General features: G+C 49.6%; 1 protein-coding gene across 1 annotated transcript in view; it reads left to right on the top strand.

Moving 5' to 3' along the window:
* LOC307084118 (calcium-dependent secretion activator 1-like) overlaps positions 1-19829 on the top strand; it is a gene marked incomplete at both ends in the record, with an annotated part of 142057 nt that overhangs the window by 108939 nt on the left and 13289 nt on the right. The window contains 7 exons of the mRNA XM_079748340.1: positions 1082-1223; positions 3730-3885; positions 4422-4584; positions 7071-7145; positions 8021-8104; positions 14309-14341; positions 15877-15984. Of these exons, the coding sequence (XP_079604466.1) occupies positions 1082-1223; positions 3730-3885; positions 4422-4584; positions 7071-7145; positions 8021-8104; positions 14309-14341; positions 15877-15984 (761 nt within the window). The remainder of the gene's footprint in view (positions 1-1081; positions 1224-3729; positions 3886-4421; positions 4585-7070; positions 7146-8020; positions 8105-14308; positions 14342-15876; positions 15985-19829) is intronic.

Here is a 19829-nt window from a genome sequence, read left to right as displayed (position 1 = left end):
CATGCCGGAATGGTTTAGGAGCTCTATTGATGTGATGTGTAACATCCTAAATACCCCTGATGTTGTGTTTTTAAACAAAGACAGAAGGGAAGTGCTCTTACTTGAGATAGGCTGCGTGTTTGATCTGTACATGGAAATTTCTTTCAATAATAAAATCGTTAAATACCAGCCCATTCTGGAAATACTATGGGACCTAGGCTACCACTGCAAGCTCATAGTGTTTATTTTTGGCAGCTTGTTGCATGTCCACAACCGTGTTTTCAGTGGGTTAAGGCTGGCAGGGCTCTCTAGCAGAAAATCGAAACAATTAGCAAAGTTCTTCTCCATATCATCAGTGATAGGCAGTCTGGCAGTGTGGCGCAGGAGATGTTTTTTGTACCCTTGAACAAAGACCTATCTCATCTCTGAAATATTTGAATCCTGTCTCTTATAATGTGATTCGTGGATTCAAATAAAGAATTAAAATGTGTGAGTGTGTGTGTGTGTGTGTGTGTGTGCATTTCCATGTATGTTCGTGCACATGTGAGTGTGTGTGCGGTGTGTGTATGAGGTGTGTATGTGCGTGCTTATGGTGTATTTATGCTTGCTGTGTGTGTGTGTGAATGGCAGGCTGCTTGGCACATGCGCACATGAGTAACTTGAGTAACTGGTGCGACAGGCCTGCTATTATACTAGTAAGATATATTTAAAGCTATTTAACTTTATATATATATATATATGATGCTATTTATCCTTGTATACATATATCAATATATATAATGCTTTTTTTATTTTTTTATATATACTGTATATATTTTGAGGACATACATTGAATTACGGAGCTTTAATTCAGTAAGATTAGTGCTAATTTGATCTGTAACTGTCTGCAAATGGTTTGTTTACATGGGACTTAATTGGTTTTAATTCACACATTCGTGTCACAAGTTGTTAATCCAAGAGTTGGACCGAACAGGCTTTTATGAATAAAAAAAACACATGGAAACATAAAATGAGGGAAATCCAAAGAATCGCATTATTATTAATTTCACAGATTTAAGATGAATATGGTTTTATTATTTCTTTGTTTGTTTCTCTTTCAAAGACAATCTGTGCAACGGAAAGTTCCACAAGCACCTGCAGGACCTTTACGCCCCGCTGGTGGTGCGTTACGTGGACCTGATGGAGTCCTCCATAGCCCAGTCCATCCACCGCGGCTTCCAGAGGGAGTCCTGGGAGCCTGTCAAGTGAGACACGCTCTGTTTCCTCTGAACCCTTCCTCCAGGCATCCTGGTGCCGCTTCGCATGGTCTTAACCCTCATGGGGGGTCTGCTGCTTCATTGCACCAGGGCGCAGGAAGTAGACTTCTCTGCTGGGTTAGACCAGGACCCGGCCCTGGTTCATAAAGGAGCTGATCCAGCAGAGCCATAATGAGTGTTGATGGTCACCTGTGAGTCCACGACCCGGCCCTGCTTCATAGAGGAGCAGAAGGTCCAAAGTAGCCAACATATCAGAGTCAAGCACTAGCATTCCGCTGAGGCCCTGCAGTCCAAGGCCCCACTGGAAGGCACCTATTTATGACTCTGAGTTTGTATCTGTCTCAAAGAGACTTTAGCGCACATCCTTGGCATGATCTTGGCATCTGTTCTCCACCCTAAACCAAGGGCTCGCTCAAGGAGCCGCACCCGCTGGCTTCTTTCAAGCACGCTAAATTTATCCCGACATTGTTAATGAGATTTGTGACTCGCGGCTGCTCCGAGACAACAAGTAGAGTCGGGATACAGACGAGTGTACTGCATGTGGATCGTAGAGGAATGGCCTCTTCTTGTTTCATGACCGTATGTCGCTTGATTTGTAGCTTGGTGCTGGTTGTGTGAGTTCAAATGTTTTTGTTTGAGTAATGCACAGCCTGCTTCATTGGAATAATCCAGAGCTCTTATATATCAATGTTTCCATGAATATCTTTATCAGGGTCTAAAGTAAACATTTGACCAAATCGTCTGTACACATGTTAATATACGTGCAGGATCCTGATATTGAGGAATAAGCCCTGCTATGTTTAGCTAGCATAATTAAAAGCACGCGGCACATCTCTACAATTCCCTTTAAACATTATTTATGACACTTGCAAATCTCGGGTGAAACCTCTTCTGCAGTGACAACAGGAGAGGTGTGAAAACAGCTCCCCACATCCACAGCAGACATCCCGCCTCCTGTGGAGTGTGACCATGGTGCCACAGCTCGCTCTCTGCCGCTCTGCTGAGCAATGCGCTCAGGCAGACGTGTGCACGCAGACCTGGTGGAACACAGGGCCACATACCCGGGCTTTAGGGCCTGCTGCAGGACCCAAAACTGTCTGCCGTTCCCGACGAGGGAAATATGTAGATTGCAGCATTACAGAGCCAGCTCTAATACTGTGTACTTTAATACCAGCTTTAAATATCAGGTGGTTTGTAAGTCAGCCAAACTCAATTTGGAGGAGACGTGCAAAAGGTGTTGAGCGGTAGGAATGAATATGGAAGGAGTCGCATGGATCCGGCTTCCTATTGCCAACATTTAAGCTGGAAGCCAAGCTGATGCCAATGTGACAGCATGGGGCTTACAGGAACAAGAAGAACAATCACATTCTTCTTTTGGCTACAGCTAGAGTAGACTTGTAGCATCACATCAGTTTGCTGTGATGTGTGGGCCTCCCCTTCTGCCCCTCAGTCGGCGCTTTGTCTCGCTCTGGTGAGGAACGATGTTTCAATGGACTGCTTCCATCTCTAGCTCGTTTGGTCTGACATCAAGCTACATTAGCTAACAACCAGTGCTTCCACTAACCCGCTCCCAGCTCTTCAGGAACCTGGTTTATCTGACTCTCAATCTCTGCCAGTGTTTTATTGCCTATGGCGTTGATGCCGCCATATGTATACAGACAAAGTCCCAACCCTGCCAATATTGTCTGTTAGCTCTTTTCATGATATTTACTCAAACCTCACATCCTGCTAGTCAGCGAAAGGGACAACGTTGAACTACCTTCCCAAACACAGATTAAAGAATCTACTTCCAACATCGGACAAATCAGTGGATCGCATAAACCTCCATGTTAAATGTGTAAGATGGATTTATACTCATCAAGGAAATGTGAAAATATTAAATATACATATTTTGGTTTCAGTAGTGGGCCCAGGATTTACCAACAGATTTTTACCTACGGATTTTTATTAACGGAAGTCAGTTTGTGTTATGGGCTTATTGCTTTGTGTTTTTCATCTAAGTGATGGGCTTGGATGAAAAACATATTTAAAAGTTAGGCAATCTACTATCGGATCAGTATGAGGCCAGAGAAGGTAATCACAGACACACAAATCCACCCCAAAAAGCATCCAAAGGGGATAGCCTGGGATGCCATAAAGGGCAGAACGATGTCCTCGCTGTACCAGTACGAGTCCCAGTCAGCCCAAGGCCATGGATCACTTCCATTGCTGCTAAACTATCACCATCAACCACCATCATATGCTTATAAAAAGTGATGGGGACAAAATCAGCTATTTCAGAAAGTGCTGTCCCTAGCATCCCCAGTGTATATTTCACCTATGAACACCTTTATTATGATCATGATAATAATGATTATGGCATAATTAAACCTCCACCATTCATGAAGGATCCCAGATGATCCTTCATGTTCCTCTGTTTCCTCACCTTCCATCAAGCTATGACTTCCTCCTCTGATGTTTGACCATTGTGATATGCCTTGTGAACCCCACGCAGTAACGGTTCAGGAACCTCAGAGGATCTTTTCTGGAAGCTGGACGCTCTGCAGACCTTCATCAGAGACCTTCACTGGCCTGAGGAAGAGTTTGGCAAGCACCTGGAGAGCCGTCTGAAGCTCATGTCAAGCGACATGATAGAGTCCTGCATCAAGAGGTGAGAGCTGGCACCTGATAGAATCCTGCATCAAGAGGGGAGACCTTTACCATGTAAGCTGCCTAGTGCCGCACCAGCTTGGGCGGGTGGCCCTATGTTGGTCACACGCTCACGCAGAGACCAGGTACAAGGTGAAGACTCTTTACCTTTGATTTAGCACTTGGTGACTAAACTCTTGAAGTCCAGGCTATCACACGCTATCTCGGATGATCAGCCTCCCACATTTCTCTGGGCATCCTGAAGGCTAATTTGAATCCCAAGGGTAGAGCGATCTGCAATAATGGTTCACACTCTGTGGAATAACCTGCCACAGGTGGCCCGTGGTGCAGAACAATAGTTTAAAACCCGACTTACTCATCCTACTGCTTTTCAAAGGTTGAACTAAAGGTGCTCTATGATGATGTTGCTAAATACTCATAATCATAATACATAATCATTAACCTAAGATTTTAGTTATTTATTGTATTTACTATTTTTAATCAGTTGTGCCCCCCCCCCCCCCCCCCCCCCCCCCCCCCCCCCCCGGGTCCCCCCAGGACCCGCGTGGCCTTTGAGGTCCGTCTCCAGAAGAGCAGCCGCGCCACAGACTTCCGCGTGCCACAGTCCATCTGCACCATGTTCAACGTGATGGTGGACGCCAAGGCCCAGTCCGCCAAGCTCTGCGCCATGGAGCTGGGCCAGGAGGTAGGACCTGAGGGTGTGTGTGTGCGTGTGTGTGTGTGTGTGTGTGTGTGTGTGCGTGTGTGAGATAGCCTTGACTTCAATTTGAGTGGTAGGACTTTTGAAATGTGTGGCCATGTTACCACTAATGACTAACAATGAATAAATTCATGAGGTATGTTTTCATGAAATTATAATTTTAAATATGAAGAAATCAAATCAAAGTCTTACTCCACTGCTGTTTAAATACACTGAATTTTGGATTAGCAATTGTTATTGTTTATTGTTATGTTATTGTTTTTATTAATCAATGAATTCACAGAATTGTGGTTTTATTGACTAAGTTTAGATGGTTAGATTGAAATCCTCTTTAAAGGAACATTTTTAAGATAATTGTTATTGCTCTGCCTAACTCTGCGTTAGTTTAGCGTGGATGATCTCCCCTCTCAATGGCACACAGTCTGACACCTGATTTGCATTAGACAACGTAACAACACCCAAAAACTCTTGAATCGTTTGATTTACAACTGGTACTTCTCAATCTTTCTTCTGTTTCATTCCTACCCTGTTTCTGATTTGACATGTCAAAGTTCGTTAGAGAATGGGTAAGTAAGTGTGGCTAACAATCAATTTAAATCTCACCCCTGGTCCCAAATGTATAATTAGCTTTCCCGTTCCCCCTGTCTGTCTCCCTACACTTGCAATTGTTTGGATTTCATTAGCATATGTGTTGACGTATTGAATATACATGGGATAGAAGTGAGAGTTCTCATGTTCGCGGATTCTTGAAGCTGATACCAATTACCAATGCTGAATTAATTACCCGAGAATCCGTAAAGACGCTTCCTTGGCTCCACAGGCCCAGAACAAAAGGATTGAGATCACAGTGGCTGCCTGCAGCCGTGGAGATGCTGCTCCACTCACACCGCCATGCATTCATCATGGAGCCAGTGCATTATGGGGGCTGGTTCCTTATTACTCTTAGCTCCAGCGGGGTGGGAATGTTAGTGTAGAGGTGACTGCTGGATCACCATCTTGCAGTTAACGAGTAATTTCTCCTGAAACTCAATTTGTTTCAGTAAAAAGAATAGTTCAGCCAGCTCGCCTGGAAGAGATGGAGTAAGAGCAGCTGTGAATCTCAATGGTTGTAGATGTGGGTCTTATCTGTACTACCCCCCCGTCTCCCAACCCGTCTCCCAACTAAAACCTCCTTCATACCAGACCCCAGGCATCACTGGTTGATGTCAAATAATGCTTCTTGTTTCTCTGTGTCACCTACATCCTTGCCCTTGTAACTAATCCTAGTTGTACCCTCTAACACCTTGGATGCGGACATTGCACCCTGTTCTCCAACTTAAGGACCTGATAGGTCATTCGTGAGTACGAACCAAAACGCCCCCTATGAGCGTTCCATGGTGCAGCTCCTCTTGACATCTGCAATAAACAAAATAGATGACATTCATTTGATTCTCAGTGGTTAAGGCTGAAATTTAGTTTCAGAATTAAAATGCATTTTGGTCAAATTTCAGAGAGAATTTTAATTTTTCATAGCCTTTGTTCATTGAATATATATGATGTTAAGTTTGTTAGTTTATGCAACATTTTGCCCCTTTTGACCTTTGAAAAAAATCGCTCAAATATCTCTGTTTTCTTCTAAGAACATAATCAAACAGCACTATCCATTTGTCATGGTGGTGTTTTAAAACATAGCGTTTCTTATATAATGAACCCTTGAATAGACTTTCTGACGAAGCAAACACCATTCCTGGTTTCCAGTCGGACTCGTCCGTTCCAAAGAGGTAGAATAACTATAATCCCTGAGTCTCTCAGAAACCATCAGTTACATATGACAACAACTAAACAGCTCAAGTGAGAACGTAAGGGAAGGACACAAGGATTCAAACAACATGCTAGCTGGTTTAAGGTATAGCAGCATCCATATCAATATCCATGGCAACCATAGAAATCGTTGCTGACATACAAAAAAATTCAATGAACATTTCTCTAGGAATGTCAATCAAAAATATATTTATATCAAAAATGTTATCAAAATTAATTAAATATTATGCAAAGTAAAAAAAAATCTCTAGAAACGTTATCAGAATGGATAGGGGCACATTTCCAGAGAACGCTCATGCAGGTCGGTTTGAGTTAATGATGTGAATGTTGAGGTCTTCATTTATACGTGATTTATTAGGGCTGGGGTTAAACTATGTTTACCCTAAACCCTATGCTAATGCTATATCGTTTTGCTTATTACTTCATTAACCCATGTTAATTGTTCATGGGTGTTCCCTAATTATAAGGTGTTGTAAATGATTATTTGAACTCAGTGAAGATGTGTTTGTTGTAACGATTTTCTATAAATTATATTTTCACTATTTCAAAACGACTTACTATTTTAAGAGTTAGAGTAGATTCCGTTTCATGTTTTAATGGCTGTGAGACCAGTGAGATGTCCCCGTAGCAGTTGTCTGCGTGGCCAGTGGAGCAGAGTAACAGTGGCTCTGTCGTTCTGTTTCCAGAGACAATACCATTCTCAGATCGACAACCTGATTGAGGAGACGGTGAAGGAGATGATCACTCTACTGGTAGCAAAGGTAGGCTGACCCCCGCTCGATGGAACCCGTTCAAACCTCCACATGGTCCGACACCAACGTATAGCACGAGGAAACCATGAATTGAATGTGTTCATTTAACAGTATCAATGGAAACTGCATCAAAACAAAGCGCTTTGTCGGTAATTTGACTGTAATAGAACAAACCGAGTCAATGTTGGAAAGGTCTCTGTTTGGAGAGACAACGCTATTCTTTAGTAATGTGACTGGAGTACTACAGCAACATGAATAAAGAGTTACTGGTTATTCAATGTGTAATAAAAGCAACATTACAGCTACACTGGCTACAATTGGAGAGCTGTATAGAGAGCAGAAAAGAGTAACAGAGAGCAAGAGTTTAAAACGAAAGAACCAAGAGCACCTCCCTCTCTGCTCCCTCTCTCCACCCCTCTCTCTCTCTCCCTCTTTCCTCCCTCCCTCTCTGCTACCTCTCTCCCTCCCTCCTTTCCTCTCTCCTCCCTTCCTCCTTCTCTCCTCCCTCTTCCTCCCTCCCTCTCTTCTCTCTTTCTGCTCCCTCCCTCCCTCCCTCCCTCCCTCCCTCCTCTCTCTCTTCTCTGCTCCCTCTCTCTCACACCTGTGATTGACAGGGAAAAAGAATTCCCCCCATCCAACCAGGAAAGAGATGCCCCAACTGGTTATGAATTAGCCAGGTGTGGTCCAATCTAAATAGTCTCATACAGAATCAGGTGCACTCAACTAAGATATTCTCACAGTGCATTTCCCTCCACAGTCGACTGGCTATACCATTTCTACCAAGTGACCCTGAACTAATGTGTTTTGGACGCCCTCTCCAGCCCCTCTAACAGCCCCTCTGACAGCTCTCATGTGACAGAGCTATGGTAACTCTGTGTTCCCAGTTCATGGTCATCCTGGAGAGCGTCCTGGCCAAGCTGTCCCGCTACGACGAGGGAACGCTGTTCTCTTCCTTCCTGTCCTTCACCGTAAGACACACACACGGACACACACACGCACGCACGCACGCACACACGCACGCGCACACGCACACACACACACTTTGGCGACCCGGCCCCAGGAATGTCTCTGTCACGCTGGAAATTACCACACGCCAAGGTCCTTTCAAAGCCCCAAGGGGCATTTATTCAAGGTAACACGGAAAACGGTCTGGAGCTCCGTTCTTCCGGTGTTGTTCTCGCTTGTCGACATCGTCCCCGCGATTGTGTGGGATTAGGTCAGCTAGATCCGTTCCTGGAGGTTCCCTGGTCCGCTCCTGCTTCCAGTTTCCCTTCCGTAAGAGAACCTGTCACAGCCTTTTAAAGGTTTACCTGGTCTTGCTCGTCCTCCGCCGTAGGTGTTCTCCACTGCGCCGATTAGGGTGACGCAATGGACGCTCTCTGGCTCCGGCTGGTGGATATCGGCGGTATACGCCATCCACCACCTCTCCCCGGGGCCGCCTGGCCCGAGGGGTTGGGACTGGGTTGCCACACTCCTCCACCGCTGGTTGAAGCCCCGGGTTTTCTCTGACCGAACAGAGACAGGCATCTCTGTGGGACAGAGCGTCGGCGTTGGCGTGTTCCCTGTCTGGCCTGTGGTCCACCTGGAACCTGAAATCCTGGAGGGCCAAGTACCACCTCGTCACCCCGGCGTTCGAGTCCTTCGCGCTGGCCATCCACTTGAGTGGCGCATGGTTGGTGACGAGTGTGAACTCCCTGTCCAGGAGATAGTTCCTCAGCTTGTCCAGGGCCCACTTGATGGCCAGGGCCTCCTTCTCCACAGTGGAATAGTTCTTCTCATTGGAGAGGAGCTTTCTGCTAATGTAGGTCACTGGGTGTTCCTCTCCCACCCGGACCTGACAAAGTACTGCTCCCAGTCCCACTTCGGACGCGTCAGTGTGGACTATTAGGGGTAGAAAGAAATCAGGGGTTATCAGGACAGTCTCCGAGCAGAGGGCTTGTCTAAGGGTACCGAATGCTCTCTCTGCTGCCTCCGACCACGTTACCCGGTCTGGCAGGGCCTTCCGAATCAAATCATTTAGGGGACTGGCCAGAGTGGCGAAGCCGGGGATAAACCTCTGGTAGTACCCTAGCAGACCAAGAAATGATTTCACCTGCTTTTTGGAGGTGGGGCGGGGCCAGTTCGGGGTCGGACGTTTCCCCGTCCTACTTGGTACCCCAGGTAGGACGTCTCCTCCAGACCCAGGTGGCACTTGGTGGGGTTGGCCGTGAGTCCGGCCCTCCTCAACTCCCCCAGGACTGCCCACAGCTGCCGAAGGTGGACATCCCAGCTGGCGCTGTGGATGATGATGTCGTCTATATAGGTGGCTGCGTACGCCTGGTGCGTCCGAAGGAGCTGGTCCATCATCCTCTGGATCGTGGCAGGTGCGCCATGGACGCCGAATGGGAGGACCGTGTATTGGTATAGACCCCCCAGGGTCGCAAACGCAGTTTTCTCCCGCGCGGTTCTGGTGAGCGGCCCCTGCCAGTACGCCTTTGTGAGGTCCAGGGTGGTGGGGTAGCGGGCGGGACCGAGCCCCTCAATTAGTTTATTGACCCTGGGCATGGGGTAGGCGTCGAAATCCGAGACCTCATTGAGTCTCCAGAAGTCATTGCAAAACCTGAATGTCCCATCGGGTTTGGGTACTAGGACGACGGGACTAGACCAGGTGCTGCGTGACTCCTCTATGACTCGGAGCCAGAGCATTCTGGCGACCTCCTCCCGGATAGCGTTTCTCTGGGCTTCCGGGACCCGGTAGGGGGGGAAGCGCACTGTGATGCCTGGCGCCGTCCTAATATCGTGTTGGGCCACCGTGGTCCTGCCTGGTACTTCCGAGAACACATCCTGGTGTCAAGGATGATTTCTTCAAGATCCTGCTTCTGGGCGGGGCTGAGGTCGTCTCCCACGGGGACCACCAGTATGTTGCGCCGGGCGGCCAGACCCAGGGGAGCCGGTATCGGGGAGGTATCCGTCTGCCACTGCTTCAGCAGGTTGATATGGTAGATATAGTTGGGTATATAGTTGGGTGGGTTTGCGTCTCCTGGGCTGCCGTACCTGGTAGATCACCTCCCCAACCCTGTCCACGACCTCGTAAGGCCCGTGCCACTTGGCCAAGAATTTGCAATCCGCCATTGGTCAGAGTACCATGACCAGGTCTCCGGGCCGAAATATGCGCAGCTGGGCACCCCTGTTGTAGACCCGGGCCTGGGCCTACTGGGCCTGTCGGAGGTGGTGGGCCAGACGATGGGCCAGACCTGCACCATGCGGTCCCTCACCTGCTCCACGTGGTCCACCATGGTGCAATAGGGGGATGGCCCACTCTCCCACGCCTCCTTGGTGAGGTCGAGGAGTCCCCTTGGTCTTCTCCCATACAGCAACTCGAAGGGTGAGAAACCCGTAGAGGCTTGGGGTACTTCGCGGATGGCGAATAGAACGTGGGGCAGGAGCTGGTCCCAATTCTTCCAGTCTGTGTCCATGACCTTCTTTAGCATTTGGTTGAGGGTCTTATTGAAGCGTTCCAGGGGTCCGTTGGTCTGGGGGTGGTACACCGAGGTCGGAGCTGTTTCACCTGGATGAGGCTAAGCAGTTCTTTCATTACCCGGGAAATGAAACAGGACCCCTGGTCTGTTAGGACTTCTCTGGCTATCCCTAACAGATGGGAGTGGGCCATGAACAGTACCTTGCTAACATACGGGCGGGGTACCACCAGCTGTTCGGTCACCATCCCCCCCTTCTCAACTACCCGATAGAGCAGAGACCCCCTTTGGTGCTGAAGTGAGGGTGTGGCAAGCAACTCACCGACTCCCTCGCTTGGCCATCATGGGCGAGGACGTGGCTCCAGGCATGCTTCAGGGCATCGTCCTGTAGTTGGGCGCTGGCGAACTGCCCGGGTCGATCCGTTCCTCCCCCCCCCCGGTCAGTATAGACCGTCGCGATTCCCATTGAAACAAATGGCGCGGTGATTCGTCTTCAAAACGAGAGCTGGTAAATTGTGAAAAATGAATTAAACTGTAATCAGACAGCGCGGTTATATGCTAGAGTATCTGTGGTATAAAGGCTGGGATGAATTTCGAATTATATATATGTACAATGCATAATGTTAGCTCACAGCTGAGTGGACTATACCTGCCGTTGCCAAGTCGTAGCTAAGGTCCGTCCTATTTACTGGAGGAGTGAACATTGTTTCCGTTTCATAAGAATCTTACGGGAGGGTAATGATTGGAAAATATCATGCATTTTGAATTTCCAAATAGCACACCAACATTTTATTTCTGTCTCGTCTCGTCAACGAAAACAAAACGTACATTTCGTCATAGTTTTTATTATGAAAGATCTCTTTTTAGCAACGTCTCGCCTTAGTCATGGAAAAAATGTCATTGAAGAACATTTTTCGTCATATTTTCCGTTAACGAAATTAACACTGGTCCGTCCCCCTCGGTCCCGTCGTCCTGCGCTGACGATTCTGTTGGGGTTGAGGGGGCCAGCCGAGCCCCATAAGTGGGTCAGCCGGTTCGTCCGTGCAGTCGTGGCGGGTCCCACCATGGTCGGGAACCCTGAGAAGGGATACGGGGAAGTGGGGCACGATCCCGGCCCGTGCCGTAAACACCCCTCGGGAGGCCCTCACGACCACATGGCAAGTCTCATACCTGCGGGTGTCCCCATGCACACAGGCAACCTCTATTGGCTCGCCTCGCCGCCCCCCCGCCAGGTCTGGGTGCAGGAGGGTCACTATACTGCCGGTGTCCAGGAGGGCTTGATTGTCCTTATTCCCTACCCGTACAGGGAGAGTTGGGGACCCAGGCTTCTGATGTGTCCAACAGGTGGCCAGGAGACACGGTCCTGACCGTCACCCTTCGGCGAAGGTCGAAGGCATGGATACATTCCGGTCTCCGGGACACTGTCGGGCTAGGTGTCCCGTATGTCCGCAGCTGAAGCTGAAGCGCCTATCCTCTCGGGGCTCCTGGGAGAGGGTCGGTGGCCTCGGTGGGGGTGATCGCTGAGAGGAATTCGGTCCTCGTCTGTCCTTTCGTGTCTCGGTGGGTCGCGATGTATCCCGGACGCTGAAACTCAGCCATTGTGCCACCTACCAGTTCTCCAGTTGCTGGACCAACTCGTCCACCGTGTCTGGGTGGTTGTTGGCGAGGGTTATCCGGGCGTCTGGCGGTAGCTGACGGATGGTATTGTCTATTACGATCTGATCCAGGAGGCTTGGACTTTCCCCGGCCGCGAGCCATCTCCTGATCCAGGAGGCTGGGACTTTCCCAGCCTGCCGTGCTGGGAGATTTGAGTCCGTACTGCGCTTTGGATATCGAATCGCCAGTCGTGGAATCGCTGTAGGTTATAACTATGGCCAGTATCGCCTGCTTTAACTCCGGGTACTGACTGGCGCGTTCCGGCGTCAGATCCTGGCTCGCCTACTATGCGGGTCCGGTGAGGAAGGGGGACAGTATGTGAGCCCACTGGTCCACCGGCCAGCTCTCCCGACGAGCTGTCCTTTCAAACACCTCCAGGTAGGCCTCCACGTCGTCATCCATCCCGAGTTTGGTAAGGTGGCTGGTAGGCGCGGAGGTCGGGGTTTCGCGCACTGCTTGCTGGGTGAGTCGTAGTACCGACTCCTGGAGGAGGACGAGGCTCTCGGCGGTGTCTCTCTGGGTGGCGGCTGCCAGGGCTTGGTCCCGTTGCTGACGCTGGGTGGCGGCCGCAGCTACGGCGCCTTCCGGGTTCTGCATTGGCGTGTGGGCTGGTAATCCCAAGTAGTCCGTAGCATGGTCAAACTGCCTGCATTCTCCACCACATGTGGCGACCCGGCCCCTGGAATGTCTCTGTCATGTTGGAAATGACCACACGCCAAGGTCCGTTCAAAGCCCCGAGGCATTTATTCAAGGCAACACGGAAAACGTGTGGGTCTGTGCCCAACGTGGGAAAAACGGGAAATAATATTGATGGCTCCGTGAGTCACAAGAGAGTCAATGCTGTTGTCCTTCCGGCCCGGCCGGTCTTGTCCCTGAAGAGGGATATCGCTCAGGTCTGGAGCTTCGTTCCTCCGGTGTTGTTCTTGCTTGTCATCGTCATCCCCGCGAGCGTTGGGGAAAAGGTCCACTAGATCCATTCCTGGAGGTTCCCTGGTCCGCTCCTGCTTCCAGCTTCCCTCCCGTAAGAGAACCTGTCACAGCCTTTTAAAGGATTACCTGGTCTTGCTCGTCCTCCGCCACAGGTGTTCTCCACTGCGCCGATTAGAGTGACGCAACGGACGCTCTCTGGTTCCGGCTGGTGGATATTAGCGATATACGCCATCCACCATCTCTCCCCGGGGCTGCCTGGCCCAAGGGGTTGGGACCGGGTTGCCACAACACACACACACACACACACACACACACACACACAAACACACACACACACACACACACACACACACACACACACACATACACATACACATACACATACACACAAACGCACACGCATACACAGGCATGCGCACACCAACATACACACACACATATACACACAAGCACACACGGGCACACAAATGCATGCACACACACAAACAAACACACACACACACGCATGCACATGCACACACACACCCACACACCCACATAACCCAGACCCATTACCACTTAATCAATAAGCAGCAAATGATAGCGCGCTCCACAACAATGTGCTCCTGCGTTCATGAGGACGGTTAGGAGGCCGGCGGGACTCTAAGAGCCATCTTCTTTATTTACATTGCTAGCATGTTGATCAGTAAAAGCGGCCCCTAGATTGAAGCATCTCAGTGGAACAGCAGGTCGCCAAACAAGGATTGTAAACAAAATAATTTTGCAACATTATTTGATGTCTGAGCTGAAGAGAGGTGTGCAAGCAGCCTCACGTAGCCAATATGCAATCATTTCCCTCATATTCAATCCCAGAACCACATTTTCTTTCTATGCACTTTGATTATTTTGCTTGGTTATTCCCTTTCCATTCCAAATATCTTAACTCACTTAACAACCCAATCGGTGGTGGGGTAAATAGTTCAGGCTGAATTTTGAAATGCACTTTGAGAGCGCTTGAGAGAAGTAAAGGAGCAGGTTCTACTGCAGGTGACCAGGACCTCCTGTAGGCACACTGTGGTGCTATGAAGCCATGCTGTGGAGAACTGGTAGAGCTCTAACACTTTCACCCCATCTCTCCCCATCTACCTCAAGGTGAAAGCTGCCTCTAAGTATGTGGATGTTCCTGTAAGTGACAGCTAATTATTATGGTGTCTGTCTGTCTGTCTGTGTTACACCTTATGGCCTGTGTACTTCCAAAGGATAGAACTATGTTGTGGTGTGTGTGTGTGTGTGTGTGTGTGTGTGTGGTCTGTCTCTGTGTGTGTGTGTGTGTGTGTGTGTGTGTGTGTGTGTGTGTGTGTGTGTGTGTGCGCGATGGGGTACTTTGTGTTTGTCTGTCTGTCTGCCTTACACGTTATGGCCTGTATACTTTAAGAGGAGCGTGTTATGTCATTGTGGAGTGAGTGTCTGTGCGTGTTTGTTTGGATTCCTAGACTCTAGTCATTAGTCGATTGGACCATCCAGTTCCTTGATAAAGCATCTCATTTCACACTTGCCATCTATTTGTTTTGTGAATTGCATAACACTTGGCCGAGCGTGCGCCAAGCCGCTCTGCAGACGAAGCATTTGCATTTCCCCGTTCACAAGTGTCCCATGGTTCTCCTGCATGTGTCCATTCATATGCATACAGCCGTCCCTGCCAACAGCGCCAGCCGTGGCGTTGCTGCACGCCGTGCGGTTGTGATCCCATGTTGTAAAACAACAAGCCACTGATCTGGGAACAGCAAGGCCCGGAGCTACAAATAGCATTTTAATCTGCCCACCATGGCCTTCGTCCGTGTAATAAACCGATACTTCTTCCAAATTAAAAGCACTGTAAACCAATCTAAAGTGGCACTGAGTATGTTTTGCCCGTGATGCTTATTGTGTGTTTAATGTATCAAAGTACGATTTGGGAAGGGATAGTCCAATTGCACATTCCTTTGCGCGTTGGCAGATTGGACTGATGTGTTGAAAGTACAGAGGAAGTGGAAGTGAAGATAAGGACTCTGCAGGATCTTGACTTGAGTCACCAGTTAGGAGAGGCCTGTGATGGCTTGAGACTGGGGTCCCAGTGCTTTGTAGTTCCCTGTGGACCGCAGGGTAGTGTGACGTGTAGAGAGACTCAGGGAGCGAACACATTCAGGCAGGGAACAGCTACCACTTCATTAAGCAGACAGAACCTTTCATGTTTTGCATCCGCAATGCTGATGAATAATGAATGCAAAGTCTGCACTAGTGAATGTGATTATGTTGCCTTATTCCCCGTAACAATGGTAAAGAAGGGACTCTATGACACATAAGTACTGGACATTGGGATGGAGTTTGCATATCACGTATAACATATAACAGAGAAATAAAAGGAACGACTGAAGCAGAAGAAGGAACAAGGACAGCAGTCTGTGACAAAGCAATGGATCTGATGAAGTTATAGCATATGAAGTCCAAACAACTGGAAATGTTCAGACAATGTGAAGTGGCATTCTCTCAAACAAGATCAGTTACCAATGTTTCTGGTTCATGTGCGGCTGAGCCACAGATAGCGTTGTGTTTAAGAACACCTGTTGTCCTTGATGTCTTGTTGTGCGTTGTGAAGTAATGACTCTAGATGTTGTGCGCTCCCTCCCCAGCCTGCCAGAGGCTTTAACGTTGTGGGACTCCTTTACTTCTTGTACCTGCAGAAGCCGGGCATGGACGTGGCGGACGGCTATGTGACCTTCATGCGCCACTCCCAGGACATGCTGCGGGACAAGGTCAACGAGGAGGTCTACATAGAGAGGCTGTTTGATGTGAGTATGCTACTCACTGGGGGGCTACAGGGGGTCCAATGAAGAGGGTCCTGCTCCAGGGGGTCCTTCTCCTCACTGGGGGGCTACAGGGGGTCCAATGAAGAGGGTCCTGCTCCAGGGGGTCCTTCTCCTCACTGGGGGGCTACAGGGGGTCCAATGAAGAGGGTCCTCTCCAGGGGGTCCTGTTTCTCACTGGGGGGTCCTATAGGGGGTCCTGCTCCTCACTGGGGGGCTACAGGGGGTCCAATGAAGAGGGTCCTGCTCCAGGGGGTCCTTCTCCTCACTGGGGGGCTATGAGGGGTCCTGCTCCTCACTGGGGGGCTATGAGGGGTCCTGCTCCTCACTGGGGGGCTACAGGGGGTCCAATGAAGAGGGTCCTCTCCAGGGGGTCCTGTTTCTCACTGGGGGGCTATAGGGGGTCCTGCTCCTCACTGGGGGGCTATAGGGGGTCCTTCTCCTCACTGGGGGGCTATAGGGGGTCCTTCTCCTCACTGGGGGGCTATAGGGGGTCCTGCTCCTCACTGGGGGGCTATAGGGGGTCCTGCTCCTCACTGGGGGGCTATAGGGGGTCCTTCTCCTCACTGGGGGGCTATAGGGGGTCCTGCTCCTCACTGGGGGGCTATGAGGGGTCCTTCTCCTCACTGGGGGGCTATAGGGGGTCCTTCTCCTCACTGGGGGGCTATAGGGGGTCCTGCTCCTCACTGGGGGGCTATAGGGGGTCCTGCTCCTCACTGGGGGGCTATAGGGGGTCCTGCTCCTCACTGGGGGGCTATAGGGGGTCCTGCTCCTCACTGGGGGGCTATGAGGGGTCCTGCTCCTCACTGGGGGGCTATAGGGGGTCCTTCTCCTCACTGGGGGGCTATAGGGGGTCCTTCTCCTCACTGGGGGGCTATAGGGGGTCCTGCTCCTCACTGGGGGGCTATAGGGGGTCCTGCTCCTCACTGGGGGGCTATAGGGGGTCCTTCTCCTCACTGGGGGGCTATAGGGGGTCCTTCTCCTCACTGGGGGGCTATAGGGGGTCCTTCTCCTCACTGGGGGGCTATAGGGGGTCCTTCTCCTCACTGGGGGGCTATAGGGGGTCCTGCTCCTCACTGGGGGGCTATAGGGGGTCCTTCTCCTCACTGGGGGGCTATAGGGGGTCCTGCTCCTCACTGGGGGGCTATAGGGGGTCCTTCTCCTCACTGGGGGGCTATAGGGGGTCCTGCTCCTCACTGGGGGGCTATAGGGGGTCCTTCTCCTCACTGGGGGGCTATAGGGGGTCCTGCTCCTCACTGGGGGGCTATAGGGGGTCCTTCTCCTCACTGGGGGGCTATAGGGGGTCCTTCTCCTCACTGGGGGGCTATAGGGGGTCCTGCTCCTCACTGGGGGGCTATAGGGGGTCCTGCTCCTCACTGGGGGGCTATAGGGGGTCCTTCTCCTCACTGGGGGGCTATAGGGGGTCCTTCTCCTCACTGGGGGGCTATAGGGGGTCCTTCTCCTCACTGGGGGGCTATAGGGGGTCCTGCTCCTCACTGGGGGGCTATAGGGGGTCCTGCTCCTCACTGGAGGGCTATAGGGGGTCCTTCTCCTCACTGGGGGGCTATAGGGGGTCCTGCTCCTCACTGGGGGGCTATAGGGGGTCCTTCTCCTCACTGGGGGGCTATAGGGGGTCCTTCTCCTCACTGGGGGGCTATAGGGGGTCCTGCTCCTCACTGGGGGGCTATAGGGGGTCCTGCTCCTCACTGGGGGGCTATAGGGGGTCCTGCTCCTCACTGGGGGGCTATAGGGGGTCCTGCTCCTCACTGGGGGGCTATAGGGGGTCCTGCTCCTCACTGGGGGGCTATAGGGGGTCCTTCTCCTCACTGGGGGGCTATAGGGGGTCCTGCTCCTCACTGGGGGGCTATAGGGGGTCCTGCTCCTCACTGGGGGGCTATAGGGTCCAGGAGTTGTCGAGGACTGCACAGCCTCAAGGACTCTTTGGTGGACCAGCTTTCTTATTTACTAATGATTGCCATTGCAGCCAATCGAAAATGTGAACACTGAAAAAGATTTACCTTCAACTCTTAAAGCAACAGTAGGCAATTTGGAGAAATAATTCAGAGTAAGCTAGTGGCCTGTTCCATTTGATTGGCCTGGCTTGACTGGGCTTGACTCGGTTTGACTCGTTTTGACTCAACCTGTTGACTTGAACAGGTTCGACCCGTCTGATCCGGTTTGACTCGGTTTGACCCGGGTTGACATGTCTGACCCGGTTTGAATCGGTTTGACCAAGTTTGACCAGATTTGACTCGGTTTGAACCTGTTTGACACAATCCTGGTCTGACTCGGCTTGACTCAGGTGTGACCTGGTTTGACTCAGATTGATTCAGTTTGACCCGGTTTGACACGGTTTTACTCGGTTTGACTTGAAACTCCACCTGAATATTATAGTACCGTCGACTTGGAATGTTTTGTTTAAGCCCAAAAAATTGTTGTGTTTCAGACAAACTAAATTAGATCTGCATTGATTAATTCAGATTCCCCTCTTTTGTTTCCTAATCCTACAAGCTCATTGAGAGCCCGTTTATTTCACATTGGTCTTGTTTACACATTGGAAAATATTGCTACAGAATGTCCTTGATATTAGGAAATATATTTGAGTGTCAAAATAAATATTGGCGATCAAATAGTGGGATATATTGTCCAATGTCTTATCTTTAGATAAGACAAAAAAAAAATTGTTTTGCAAGCTAATTTTCCTCAAACTTAAATCACTTGGCGTCCTTCTATATAAACCTACATTTAATTTTTAATTAGGCCTTTTCATATATAAATATATCTATAAATATTATATATGAAGGAATGAACGATCAAGCTCTTGACAACTCTTGCCATATTCTGCATGTAAGGCCTTCAGACACAAGGATGTTATTTTTAGGTCTTTATTCCTACATTTTGGAAGACAACTTCTCTCTGCAACGTTTTTTACGTCAGAGTATTTGATTTATTGATGCTGCCCGGAGGTAAAGACAATTTCAACAAATATGCAAAAAAACGCTTCTTGAGTAATTTGCCTACCCTAGCTGTTACTCAACTCTTTAGTAGTCCATTCATTTGACGCAACTCTTAATTGAACGATCCGCCAAGGCCAGCTCGGCCAATCCAACTAGCTAAAGCCATTTAACACTTGATGAAACATTGTTACTCAATAAAGAAAAGTTATTCACTAAGTTACCTACTTTGCTTCCTATTTAATCCCCAGCTGTGTGTGTGTTCATCCTGTCGGAGGCTTTCCTCTGTGTGGATGGCTGACTCTGGCTCGTCCAATTTGCAAAAAAACAAACTCTTCTGGTTGTGCTGCGGAGTCCCGCGCCTCCTTGCTGTTCACAGTCTTTTGTCTGGCGCTTGTTTGTTTGAGATGTTCAGGTCCTTGAGGAGGGATTACCCCTAATGCAATGGCTGCTCCATCTGAGCTGGCAAACAAGAGGTAATCAATGCAGGAAAAAAATAACAAAAGCCCTCTTTGTGTGGCGGCTCTGCTCTGCGTTTACAGGCCCTGCCCGTCCTAACACCGTGTACTTGTTTGCTTCCTTAGCCTATGCTCAAGTATAAGTCCCCCTGTACGACATTTAAATGCAACATTGTTCATGTGGATGTGTGCATTCGCCTGATACCTCCACCAATCGTCTGCTCAATGACTCCACAAGGAGTGGGGTGATTGGAGGTTCCTCGCTGTTCAGAATGTGGCGGGAGCAATGAAACTAAGATATGCAAAGTGCTGCCTTGTCGGGGTTAGACCTCCAAGCCAGATGCTGCCATATCTTTGCAGAGTGCGAATTCTGCTTCATATTTGTAGCGCAGCCCTAAAGATAATCTAATCATATTGC

This window comes from Pollachius pollachius (assembly GCF_949987615.1).
Source record: "Pollachius pollachius genome assembly, chromosome: 12".
NCBI classification, from domain to species: Eukaryota; Metazoa; Chordata; class Actinopteri; order Gadiformes; family Gadidae; genus Pollachius; species Pollachius pollachius.
Note: the sequence above shows the minus strand (reverse complement) of the source record. Positions and strands in the feature narration are given on the sequence as shown.